At 39.8% G+C, this 13,905-nt stretch overlaps 1 protein-coding gene across 1 annotated transcript; it reads left to right on the top strand.

Annotated features, from left to right (window-relative positions):
• Window positions 1-10,146: 10,146 nt before the first annotated feature.
• On the top strand, window positions 10,147-13,046 carry LOC310990952 (uncharacterized protein). The gene is made up of 5 exons (XM_083978520.1): window positions 10,147-10,417; window positions 11,044-11,172; window positions 11,583-11,695; window positions 12,054-12,248; window positions 12,580-13,046. The coding sequence occupies exons 2-5, from the start codon at window positions 11,064-11,066 to the stop codon at window positions 12,595-12,597; spliced, it is 435 nt and encodes a 144-aa protein (XP_083834646.1). The 5' UTR covers window positions 10,147-10,417; window positions 11,044-11,063; the 3' UTR covers window positions 12,598-13,046.
• Window positions 13,047-13,905: the final 859 nt, after the last annotated feature.

Genomic DNA, 13,905 nt, shown 5'->3' with positions numbered 1-13,905 from the left:
ATGAAAAATGCCTGGTCAAAAAGAAGAGGTGAATTATTTATGTGAACTCCATGTGGTTTCTGTTTTTGTTTTTGTTTTTGTTTGGTTTTGCTCTGATTATTTTGTTTGGTGTCTGGATGTGATGATATTGTGTCTTGTAAGCCCTTATAGGCTGGGCGCCTTAATTGGTGCACGACACGTTAATAAATATAAATTCATTCAAAATTCATTCATTCCCACACTCATTCATACGCACACACACACACACAGATCCAAATTGGCTACAACACGTACCAAATCCTCTCATTATTACTACTCTCAGTCCTCCTCTGGGAAAGCTTGCGTTTGTGAGTCTTCTTTAAGAGCTGTTGCAGATTGTGTTTCTGACTCTGAGGTTGTTTCTGTCCTTTCCCTTCTGTTAGAACGCTGCTGAGGAGACAATATGTTGAAATACAAGATCATCCTGAAGAGCGACCAGGGAAAATATGTCACACTCAAGGACACCATTAATGGATGGAAGCTGTGTGTTGAGGAAGCTCAAAAATCTGAAGGTACAACTCTTTCTAATGATCACTACTACCACTAAAAGTAACAAATCTGTTGTTTTCCCAAAAGTACTAATGTGATGCTTGACAAATGATTCACGGTTTTGTAATTATTTCTGTATCTTATTCCTTACATGACTGTCAAAAAACTGTGGTGTGGAATGAATTAAACCTTGATCTAGGTCTGACACCAACAGAAACACTATTCTTTACAATCATAACTGTATAGATGGACTTTATAGACCAAATTTAACAATACATTTATTCAGTAAATAAAAAGTCATACTAATTAAATCAATTCAATGTTTAGATTTTGATTGATTCTGGATTCTGGTGTAAAATTTAACTCAGTCAAACACAGTAAAATGTTGTTTTCTTTCTATTGGTAGTGCAAGATCTCACCCTGTGGGCACTCACGGAGGACAACAAAAAACCAACAGAAAACAACATGTCTTTTGGTTTTGTCTGGAGAAATAAAGATACTCTCTACTCTCCAAAGGCAAAAGGAGGTCAACTTAAGGTAAATATAAACATTTCACAATTTGATGAAGGCTGTCTTTCAAACTGCCTCTGCACGCAATAGGGTAGCGCTACGACTAATCAGAGCAAAGAGCAGGATGACGTTACTGTGCGTTCACACCAAAAGCTTCCAAAGCGTCAAAAACGCCGGAAGTCAATTCATTTTCAATGAGCGCCTGGCGACACCGAGCGTCCAAAGCGTCAACAGGCGTTGCCGCGCTTCCAGAGCGTCCAAAGCTTCCAAAGCGTCCAAAGCGTCACCAGATGAAAAGTTGAGCCAGGTTTAACTTTAGGGTAATGAGCTATGACGCGGTCAAGCGGCAACCGGCGGCAGCCTGTCAGAATAGAGATGTCCGTCGGCTGCCTTTTTTTTCTTTCTTTTTTTGTATTTCGGCTCCCCAATGACCAGCGCGAACGAACTTTGACGCCAGTCACGTGACGAGCGGCAAAAGCGGCTGAAAATATTTCCCGTTTTGGGAGCTGTCTTGTCTGACGCCCACCCCCGAGCGTTTTTGACGCTTTGGAAGCTTTTGGTGTGAACGCACAGTTAGCCTGACAAGCCAATTAAAATGTATGTCGTCATCGCGTTAAGCCCGCCCAACGACTCTCTAAACAGATGGAGCGCTGTGATTGATGAACACAAATGGTGTTCGAGACTCAAAAAGTTCCTCTGGCTCATTTCTAGACCCACCTACGGAGCAAATATATTTGCTGCCGCTAGGGTGCGTCTAGATTTCTAGGCTAGGACTACGGATGTAATTTAGCACATGTGCTAAATCCGGTGTATTACTGTGGGTACTCTCACTGTCCATTAATATGCATTGTCCTGACTAAATAAACAAATAAAGTAAAGTACATGGTAGAAGTATGTTGAAAAATTTTAATTGACTTTTTTTTCAACCTGAAACCTCTCATTTCTCATTTACTATATTTACTATTTACTAGTAGCTGCAGTGTAACCAAGTCAACTGTTGATTGTTTATCTAAAATGCCACAAAGGCCTAGCCTAGAAATCTAGACGCACCCTAACAGCAGCAAATATATTTGCTCCACAGGTTCGTCTAGAAACGAGCCATAGGAACTTTTTGAGTCTCGAACACCGTTTGTGTTCACCAATCACAGCATCTGTTTAGAGAGTCGTTGGACGGGCTTGACGCGATGACGACATACTTGCGACGGTGAAAAACCTGACAAGATGGCTTTGGCAAAGGAATTGAATCAGCGTTGGCATCAACTTTGAAAGAATTAAACTTGTCATTTTCTTTAAAAGTTGAGCAAGAAACTGCACTGAAGTCATTCATTTATATGGATATGGGAAAAGTTTAATCTATGTCATCCTGCTCTTTGCTCTGATTAGTTGTAGCGCTACCCTATTGCAGAGGCAGTTTGAAAGAAAGCCTTCATCCTGCCCCCTGGATTGAGCTGAGGTCTACTGGTCGTTGCCAGACTATATTAATGATATAGTCTGGCTTGTCAGGCTAACAAAGGCCTTGTATCACTGTCAAGGGCTAATTCCTGCAAGTTCAAGCAAACTACATTTTTGGTAGCCACCTTTTTATTGTATAGAGTGTGATTGTTTGTTCACATGATTTTGGAAACAGTATCACCTGACATCAGCTAAGGTCGATTACAGCAGGTTAAAGAAAGAAATACCTGACATAATTATTCTATGAGCTTATTCCTGACTCCTAAATGGGCAAACCATTGCTAAATCTTTTTTCCTATGTGTTCACAGTTGGAAGAGTTTACTGGCCCAGAACTTCCACCAACTTTAAGCAGGAATCACTGGTTTACGTTGATAAACCACCGCCGAGGTGATTATTATGGCCTGGCATCTGTTGCCGAGCCAGAAAAACACCTTTCAGGAAACATTGAGGTCCAAATCAGTGCGGAGATGATCGAGTGGATTTACGTCAAGGATGAACAGGTCTGTTTTCATCATTCACACCAAATTCATTTTGTATTTTATTTTCAAATTTACCCTATTGCATCTACTTCTAATGTGCTTCTGCCACAGTAAATAAAATATTTATGAGGCAGTGAGGAATCAAAGGAACCCTCTATATACAGTATATTGGCAGTAATTACCAGTTAGTGTGCAAGGAGTTGGTAATATTTTTGAGGAGGATGATGAGGAATGAGTTTCAAAGCGGGGCGGCAGTGGCTCAGGTGGTAGAGCGGGTCGTCCAATGATCTTCCGTCAGTCTGTCCCAGGGCAGCTGTGGCTACAAAACGTAACTTATCATTCTCATTCTCATTCTCATTATTATTATTAAAGCACCAAGCACACAAAGCTGAGGAGAATGGGGTTAATACCAGTTAAAAACAGTTGATGGTAATACAAGTGCCTGGGAATAAACTGTCTGTGTAAACACATGGTGCTTTTCCACTACACAGTCACGACACGGTACAGCACGGCACGGCTCGGTAGAAGTGCTTTTCCATTACAGCTGAGTTCTTCTAGTTCCTCCTCAGCGGGGGCGGGGTCGTTGCGAGGGCGATCGTGGGGCCGCATTGTCTCTCTCTCTTTTTCAATCCTCTCGTCAGCTCCAAACTCACTCGTCTGTTCCTCGATTACGGACCACAGCGTGGTTTTCCACACAGCATCATTTAACTCGGGTGAAAGAATAACAACAGTCTCGGTACAGATCAGCGGGCGCTGTTCCCGCTGTGCTTTTGAAATTTTCGGGTTTGATTCTCACGTCGGACGTAGCGCTTGCGATGACGCTCTGCCCAATCAGTGGAAGGCAGTCGGCTGACGTCACGTTTTAGCATCGCTTTGGCTCGCTTGGAACCAGGGCTGAGGCGGTACTAAAATAGTACCTGGTACCAGGTACTAGGGCTAGTGGAAAAGCAAAAAAAGCGGGCCGTGCCGTGCCGTACCGCGCTAGAGGAAAAGCGCCAATAGTTCACACATTCTCATTCAACCAGACTCACATCTTTCATCGCATTCATGCAATCACTATCTGAGTTTCTGTTCTTCATGTCCTGTCTGTTTGTTTAAAAACTGGCCCTTACCTTCGATGTCTGTGTAATTTGTTTTTGCAGGTTTGTGCGACTACTGGTTGAAAGACTCCTGCCCGATCTGCAGCTCTGCAACAAAAACACACTGCATTCTACTAATAATATTTATCATTGATGGGTTGTTCAGTGTTTTGTTTGGTTCCTGTACTGTTCTCAGTAGATAAGGTGGTACTCTTGCAAATGCAATGCATTATTGTGCATTTATAACCTAGGTAGTGGGGGCTGAGTTATCCTGGTTTATAATACTAAATGCTATGCACTTACTGTAATATAATATTTATTTTTGTTAAACCCTCTTTTGCACTGTACTGCACTGTAACAGTGACCGTTCTTACAGGGGTCTTGAGGCATTTATAAACAATGTAGTTTCTTTTACTCCTCCTTAGCCTTAACCAAAGGCTGAGCAGAACTCCACGTCATGTGTAACTGATCTAGGTGAAGTAGTAGTGTCTATCTCTATGACACTGTTCCTCAAATAGCTATGTATTGGGGGAAAGGGCATTTTCTTACTTTTATATTTTTGTTTATGTAAACTGCATATCTGTGAAGAAAGTGTTGGTTTTTTTTTTTTTTTTTTTTTTAAACCAACAGTTTATTTTGTCCAACATTATTCGAGTTACATCCACTGATCCTGCTAAATCCACTCTAACTAAAGAAAAATATGTTTCTGACACTTTGAATTACTTTATTTATCTACTTTATTTATTTAACTTTATTCCATGGTAATGGTTTCTTTGTCATTTCCTCTCTTGTTAGTGTTAGAAAGGAAAAGCTTTATATATACACATTTTTGTATCTCTGTATTTTTATTTTTAATAAATCATATATATCATATATTTTGAATATTTTTGCACCTTCATTCATCAATTTTGCATCCAAACTGTTTATAAACCATGTGATCATTTGTTAGCAAAATGGGGATCCATCATATACTGTAGACCAGGGTCAGAGAGAGAGAGAGAGAGAGCTGTTAGTTTGTCACTCTGCAGCGTCGACATGGTCCAATAAAATAAAACAAAACTCATCAGTCCAATCACTTTGCAACCTTTTGGTGGAGTCCAGGTTATTAATTATATGACTTAAAATAGGCTTTCACTCAGAGAACACACTCAGAATAGAGATAACCTGCATAACCTCAGTCTTACTTTTGTTCAGGTTCAAATGTAATTTCAAAAGACATAAAACCAACATGACTACAAAACAAAACAAATTATGAATTGCTCACCCCCCCAACCCTTATTTGTCACTAACCTATATATGTATGAGACTTCCTTCCTACAACATCTCCTGATTGAGATATGGCACCTTGAAACCTGTAGATTGTTTGAATGTTTAGATTTTATATTTGACCACCTGCAACTTGGCTCATCAGTCTGGACCCTCTGGTGCAGGCATGGGCAAACTCTTTCACAAATGGCCGTGTGGCTGAAGGTTTTAGTTCCAACCAGTCAAGAGCACACAGTTTGACCAATCAACTGTCTGAAGACTGAGATCAGTTGATGAAATGAATCGAGTCTGGTGTGCTGCTGCTTGGCTGGAACAGAAACCCACAGGCACACGGCCCTTTGTGGAAGAGTTTGCCCATGGCTGCTCAGGTGGGTAGAGGGATTTGCCCCTTCACCAAAAGTGGGTGGAAGTGGGGTATTGGTGAGAGGTAAGTTATCATCCCTGGCAACATTGTTTCTTTCGTAATCTTTTGCTTTACTTTCATTTAACAGTTTGGGTGGCAATCGGCCAGTCTCACCCATATCTGACTCATCGAGATCACAGTCACAGGGGACAGCATCTTTTTCACTTAAAGAGACTGAAATGCTGTTGTAGGGTCTGTAAGGTCCAACATAAAAGACAAAGAAGAACCGAGTAGAAAGTAAGCTAGTTTAGTTTTGTTTAATATGTTTATTTGTATCAGGGACAGTGTACAAAATAACATTAGTCTCGAGATGAGATAAGATGCTTTGTACCGGATTTAGCAGATACTTTCCATCCGTACGGAATGAATTTATGTTGCATTTATTCTGCATTTATTGTTGCCATGTTTTACTCATTCTGTGACCACACTTAACATAGTTGAGTGATTGTAGATGTATGTCAGTACTAGACACCTTAGAGATGATGTGTGCCAAAAATCTCTGTCTTATCTTTATGTCAACCTTCTTTACTGACCTTCTCTGTGGAGGCTTTCAGGCAGCCATCTTCTGTAGATGGTGCAACCAGGAAGTAATCAGCTCCGATCATGTAACAATTTACACTAAACATATGAAACTGCACATACATGATCAGGGGGGTTTCTTGCCTCAGTATTTTTTACTATCATTTTTAGGGCCTTGGGGTTGGCCAAATTAAACAAACAAAGAAGAAACAAGATGACACATTACAACTTCCCTTAGTGGCAAATGAGTATGGGGGCTCCAAGATTTGTTCAGACCATGGACAGTGGTCAAGTGGCTGCTCCTCCATTAAAGTAGTTTATATCACTGCGTCCAGACAACAGGAGAACAACTAGGACGGGTACCAGCAGAGGTCACTGTGCAGCACAGCACAGATGTACTGAGTTTGGCAGATCAGCCTTCTCTGTCAGAGCCACTAATTATTGGAACTCTGTACCAAACGAGATCAGAGACGTTAGTTTTAAATCTAAGATAAAATCATGGCTCAAATGAACTTAATCATGCACTCACTATTCTAACCATAAATTCAAACATTGGCTCACTGTCCAGCAATCTTTTTAGTGTTGTTGTGTCTTAAAGCAGAAGTAAGCGATCCGGTCGTTTTGGCTAATGCTGCGTTCCAGGCAGGCTTTTGAAACCGTAAATTACAGCTTCAAGTCACGACTTACGACTTTGTAGCGTTTCAGGCAACCCACTTGTGTTTTTCCGACCTGTTTTACCTGTGAAAGTCACTATAACGGCCACTCGTAACTTCCGACCCGTGAACTCATACCAGATCGAACTGGTGCGACTTCACAGGTCGGAAAAACACGAGTTACGGGTTTGCCTTGAACGCACCATAACAGTCCTCGTCCCTACGTCACCACATTCACGGCGTCCCTTAGCTGCACACACAGCCCTGCATGCAGTTCTCTCTCCTCATTGGATAAAAACTGTAGGATACGAGAAAAGTTTTCTCCTCAGCTCAGAGCAGAGCAGAGGGACTGACAGACCCGTGTTTCAGACCAAACACTCTATGTAAGTGATTGCTGTCGGAAGATATAACTATTTAAGACTTATATTAACACAAAAATATCGCTTACTTCTGCTTTAATCATGCACTCACTAACCATAAATTCAAACATTGGCTCACTGTCCTGCAATCTTTTTAGTGTTGTTGTGTCTTAACATTGTCTTGTTGTGTCTTTATTCTTGCCGTCGTGTTGTGTTGTTTTGTGTTTTAAGAGTGTGAAACTTTGTTGTTGTTGTTTGAAAGGCTGCTTTTGTGATGATGTTTTTATATTTGTATGTGCCTGACTGTCTGTGTTAGATTCGTGTTATCTGTTCCTGCTAACAAATTAATAAATAAACAAGTGATTGAGGTTGGAGGAGAAGAATATGGAGATCAGCTTTGACTATAAATAGGACAATTCAAGCCAACCACAAGCAAAATTAAGTGCTTGTTGGGGATCCAGATGGGCTTAAAGTGGAGTCCTGTTGATGCAGGGTGGCCCGCAGCTGACTATCATTTCAACTGGACTCATGGTAGTCAGTATAGAAGTCATATTGAGACCCTGTTGGATTGAATAGAAGAAAAAAATCAAGCATAGAATGGACTTGGGAGGAATTTCTGCTTGTAAACTGATGAGACAATGACAACAGGGGATTCCTTGTCCACAGTCAGACGATGCTGGAAACATTCCCATGAGTCCACGGGAAATAGATGGAGACAGATTTATCTGAGGGTTACTGCCAGAAATTCAAGAGCATGATAAAGAACACCATGTCGGCTATGAAACGGCAAGGTTATCAGATGTGGAGAAAATGCTGCACATGCTGAAAAGTTATCACAAGGCAGAGAGAAGAAACAGAGAGAAGATATCGTTGATAAACTCATGATGACACATCTTCTTCACACACGCACGCACGCACGCACGCACGCACGCACGCACACACACACACACACACACACACACACACACACTAGTTAGTGTATTTCTGTATGCAAGATGCGAGTTATAGGTTTATTTTTGGGCCAAAAACATGTTTCCCCTGTGCAAATAACGTGATCCCATGGGTTTCACATGGGGGTTGGCATGGATCTCACATGTGATTCCAGGTTTCACATGGGAATATGTGATTCACATTAAATTGGGCCAAAACCACATGTTTCCCATGTGCAAATAACATTTTTCCTATGTGATCGCGGGTGTGTGGGAGATTAATTATGTTCACTACTTTGTCTTGTAGAAATTGTTATTTTTTTCTTGTGTTCAGACAAAGAATAGAGAGTGCTACCTGCTTGACAGTTTCGACTGTATAAGTTAACAGAAAAAACACAAATAAAAAGTATAACAGACCATGTCAGGTTCAACCCATTTTTGAGCTTGTGGCTCCCCGACTACTCCAGTCTTCCTCAGAAACGCCATCTGACGGGCTGACGTGTCATTTACTGTATCAGCTGGCCGCGCTCCCTCTGCCCTGGGGAGCGGAGAGAGCGGTGGTTCCTGGAGCAGGGAATCCCAGGTGTGCGAGTGGGTGTACGCCCCCTCGTCCCGGTTGATGGTGTCTCTCGCCCGCTTCCTGATCTCTTTGGCCTCTTTAATCCAACGTTTGAACTTGTTTGTTTCTGATGTGATGGTTTTGCTTTTGTCCCAGTCCATGATGTGGTTATTTCTTCTGCAGTGATCTGTGATGGCTGACATTAGGTTTTCCTGTTCTGTGATCCCATGGGTTTCACATGGGAATTCACATGTGATTCACATACAATTCAGGAATAGTAACAGTATACCTGCAAATCCAGCTGTATTTAGTAATGCTTACATCACTGTATTATTCAACATGCAGCTGATAAAATTACACAATAAAAGCATGGTTGCAACATAAATTAATTCATCTGTAGAGTTGTATAATTTCTCATCAATTATGTCATTTTCAGAATAACACGTAATCACCATGGATTTCAACATTAAACTCTGTAATAGTGAGCATGTCATAAAGAATGTATGTTGGCACAGTTATCAATAGATAATCTGTGATAAACGAGTGCAGACCTTGAAGAGTTTGAGCTTGTCTGCACTTGTTTATCACAGATTATCCATAGCTTTTGAGTTTCTGGCTGTCATGCCTCACATCCATGATAGTAACAAGAAGTATTGTAGTAAAACATTAGACCAAACTTATTTCTAAAGCCTATTTCTAAATTTTGACTCGTATACGTTACTATTCCACACTCACAAATCTCACATAATATCGGCTCCCACAAGTAACCCTTAATAAAATAGTTGATAAATTCCTTAGTGCATTAGAAACTACTACCATCTTAACATCTATAACCTGTGGAGTAGTATGTGTTTATTTCATGAACAACAGGCATTCATTTTTGGTTCTAAATGATCCACAAATATTGTGGATTGATTATGAAACTGTTAGTTATCACTTATCAGTGCCATTGAGTAAGAGGAATTACAAATCAAGAACTGACCTTTAGGGTCCCACTTTGTCCCTATTTCTGAAATGAATTTGTATTTGTTCTAATTGCCACAAGCTGGTACAAAATAGACATGTAATAAGTGGTGTTTCAATTGCAGAAATTGTTTGTGGAGCCCCAACTTCAAAATTCTGTTTGCATATTACTGTTTCATAACATCAAATAATTTTGTTCTGACTTGACTTATTGAAAAGTGGTTATATTGAATGTGTCCATGCTTGTAAAGCTGGACAAAAATAGTCTTAACTATGATAAATATGTGCCTCTCCTCAGCAATGAACCCCAGGCTCTGTTGTCAAAGTCTTCCAATTATTTTACACACACACCTTGACTTGGTTAAATGCCCACTGCACGATAGATTGTGTGGTTAGAGAGCAGACCAAGACCAGAGGGGGGCGTTTTTTTTCCCCCCAATGAGCGCCCCTTGTGTGTTACTGCGGACGAGCTTTTTGCAGACAAGCGAAGACTAACAGCTTGGAGAAAAACGGTGGATTTCCTCACGTCTCAGTTTCTGCATTTCACCACTCCCAGATTCGTGTTGTTAATCTCTAATTCGTAGACGCGTTCACGGTTCATCTCACGTCACAAGGCTGGAGAAGTTCCGGTCCGTCTGCATAAATACTAGGGCTCAGACCTCTCCGTAGCAAGCACAGACACACGCTACTACTATTTCAGTCAACCTGAACTGCAACCTGTCAAAACTCTCGTCGACGGTAAGTAATTGTTGTTATTTTTTACAGTATTAACATGCACAGTGGCTCTGCATTCATTTACGCTGTAATGTCCATAGTTTCATCTGTTAAAGTGCGTGTAGCTGTTAAAGCTGTCGAATTAAATTAAATGTGAAAAAGTTCATGTATAACTTCTCCCCTGTTGCATGCATTTTTTTTTTTAGGTTTGCATAACATGTGCACATGTGACATATAATAATCTTCCTTGCTAGTTTTATCACCAAATATCTATTTAGACATACTTGAAGAGCAGGTAACCCCATATAAAGAAATCCAGCAGGCTATACGATTTTTATTGAAAGATGCAATTAAAGCTGCACAGTAAAACGTACCAGGTATTGTCCCCAGGGGACAATTTCTTTTTCATACCAAAGAGAACACACCCTGTTCAGGACAACTATACTGTAGCTGCAAGAGAGAAGCACAGGGTGAAGTGGTGGCTGAGTACAGTTTAGCAAAGTATAAGGACACTTGTTTCCTCTCAGTGTCCAAATGAGACATATTTGTTCTGTCCTCCAGGAAAGCTTGAGTTTGTGAGTCTTCTTTAAGAGCTGTTGCAGAATGTGTTTCTGACTCTGAGGTTGTTTCTGTCCTTTCCCTTCTGTTAGAACGCTGCTGAGGAGACAATATGTTGCAATACAAGATCATCCTGAAGAGCGACCAGGGAAAATATGTCACACTCAAGAACACCATTAATGGATGGAAGCTGTGTGTTGAGGAAGCTCAAAATTCTGAAGGTACAACTCTTTCTAATGATCACTGCTACCACTCAAAGTAACAAATCTGTTGTTTTTCCGAAAGTACCAATGTGACGCTTGACAAATAATTTACAATTTTGTATTTATTTATGTATTTTACTCCTTACTTGACTGTCAAAAACAGTGGTGTGGAATGACCAAAATTGAACCTTGATCTAGGTCTGACACCAACAGAAACACTATTCTTTACAACCATAACCTTATAGATGGACTTTATAGATCAAATTTAACAATACATTTATTCAGTAAATAAAAAGTCATACTAATTAAATGAATTTACTCTTTGCAGTGACTAGCAATGTTTAGATTTTTAATGATTCTGGATTCTGGTGTAAAATTTAACTACTCAGTGGAGCACAGTAAAAATGTTGTTTTGTTTCTATTGTCAGAGCGAAATCTCACCCTGTTGGCCTGTGAGAAGGAAAACAACAGGGCTTTTGCTTTTGTCTGGAGAAATAAAAATACTTACTACTCCCCGAAGGTGAATGGAGGAAAACTTGAGGTAAATATAAACATTTAACAATAGTTAGATAACAGTGTAATCTACAGCAGGTTACTTGTGCCAATATCAAGCAATTTAGTACAACCATGGAGGACAGTCCACTGTTTATCTAAAATGCTGCAAAGGCCTTGTGTCAAGGGCTAATTTCTGCAAGTTCAAGCTAATTATATTTTTGGTCGCCACTTTTTAATTCTATAGAGTGTAATTGTTTGTTCACAAGATTTTGGAAAAAGTATCACCTGACATCAGCACATACAGCAGGTTAAAGAAAACATATCTTACATAATAATTGTCTGAGCTTATTCCTGACTCCTAAAAGGGCAAAACATTGCTAAACATTTTCCCTCTGTGTTCACAGTTGGAGACGCGTAAAGACTTTCCACCAACTTCAAACAGTGATTACTGGTTTGTGATGATAAACCACCACCATGATCATGATTTTTATGGCCTGGCATCTGTTGTCGAACCCAGACAACACCTCTCCCATTCAAGCAACGGCAAGCTCATCATCAGTGAGGACGACACCAAGTGGGTTTACGTCAAGGATGAACAGGTCTGTTTTCATCATTCACACCAAATTTATTCAGTATTGTCCAAGAAAGCCCCTCTTTTAGGGAGTGTGTGGATCAAGTGGAGCTTTTGCTTGTTGCATCTTGTTGCAACAGTTTCAAATACTAGTATACTAGTATAAGTGCTTGGGAATAAACTGAAATAAAAATAAAATGTAAACAAGAAAGGTTGACTTTCTTATTCAACCAGACTCCTGCCACATCTTTCATCTCACACATGCAATCACTGTCTGAATTTCAGTTTTACTTCATGTCCTGTCTGTTTGTTTAAAAACTCGCCCTTACCTTCGATGTCTGTGTCGTTTGTTTTTGCAGGTTTGTGCGACTTGTTGAAGGACTCCTGCCCGATCTGCAGCTCTGCAACAAAAACACACTGCATTCTACTAATGATATTTATCATTGATGGGTTGTTCAGTGTTTTGTTTGGTTCCCGTACTGTTCTCAGTAGATAAGGTGGTACACTTGCAATGCATCATTGCGCATTTATAACCTAGGTAGTGGGGGCTGAGTTATCCTGGTTTATAATCCTAAAGTCAAAAAATGCTATGCACTTACTGTAATATAATATTTCTTTTTGTTAAACCCTCTTTTGACGGTTATATCATATGTATTCTTTATTTATTTATCTAGATTACCTTTAGCCACTGCACTGTAACAGTGACCGTTCTTACAGGGGTCTTGAGGCATTTATGTATAAACAATAGTTCAGCGACGGCTGTTTTCTCTCAGCAGACTCGCTGAGATCATTTGAAGCCAATGACAGCACACGCTTTGAAGTTTATTCCATGGTTATGGTTTCTTTGTCATTTCCTCTAAGGAAAAGCTTTACAGTATATATCATATTATATACATGTATTTACATATGCACATATTTTTGTGTCTCTGTATTTTTATTTTTAATAAATCATATATATCATATATTTTGAAGTTTCTCTCACCTTCATTCACCAATGTTGCATACAAACTGTTTATAAATCATGCATGTGGTCATTTATAAGCAAAATGGGGACCAATAAAGTACAAGTGAATAAACAATTAAGATCAAGAGGTTAAAGAAAAACTTTTGAACATGGCTCCATTGCTGGAAGATCTAGTAGAAACTGCATTATACAGAGAGGGTGTTTTCATAGTGGGTAGACTGTCACCAAGGGTAACACTGTTTTTATTTTTATTTTTATTAATTTAGCAAGAACTATTGTAGACTATGTAATATACTATCTTAAAATAGAAAATGTAAAGTTACCTCATGGACAGTTTCTTGCTTTAAGGTGTGAAACAGAGGGAGTGGACAGAACAAAATGAATCACAGATTAATGAATTAACCTGCCAATTCAAGCAGTGACTGTAATAAATGTGAACAGCAGCACACCCACACAACTATGAGTGTTAATATTCACTGAGGTTCTAGGGAGCATTAACAACATCTGCAAACACAATTAATACTACAACAATTTACTGGTTTTGAACCTTGGTAACTGTGACCGCAGCTGACTGGAACAATCTCATTCACAACTGTACTCTTGCCTTGACGTGCTTCTTTCTAATTCCTGCAGTGGTGAACTATTAATGACATTGATGATAATGATCATAAGAAAGGTGGTTTGTGATAGGAGATGTGGGTTAGTCAATAACAACTTTCAT

Source organism: Trachurus trachurus (assembly GCF_905171665.1).
Source record: "Trachurus trachurus genome assembly, chromosome: 9".
NCBI lineage: Eukaryota > Metazoa > Chordata > Actinopteri > Carangiformes > Carangidae > Trachurus > Trachurus trachurus.
Note: the sequence above shows the minus strand (reverse complement) of the source record. Positions and strands in the feature narration are given on the sequence as shown.

Excerpts from the sequence above, each read along its gene's own strand:
- LOC310990952 (XM_083978520.1), top strand. The coding sequence starts at position 11,064 with ATGTTGCAATACAAGATCATCCTGAAGAGCGACCAGGGAAAATATGTC. Across the intron at positions 11,173-11,582 it reads GGAAGCTCAAAATTCTGAAG|AGCGAAATCTCACCCTGTTG; the intron begins GTACAACTCTTT and ends TTCTATTGTCAG. Across the intron at positions 11,696-12,053 it reads TGAATGGAGGAAAACTTGAG|TTGGAGACGCGTAAAGACTT; the intron begins GTAAATATAAAC and ends CTGTGTTCACAG.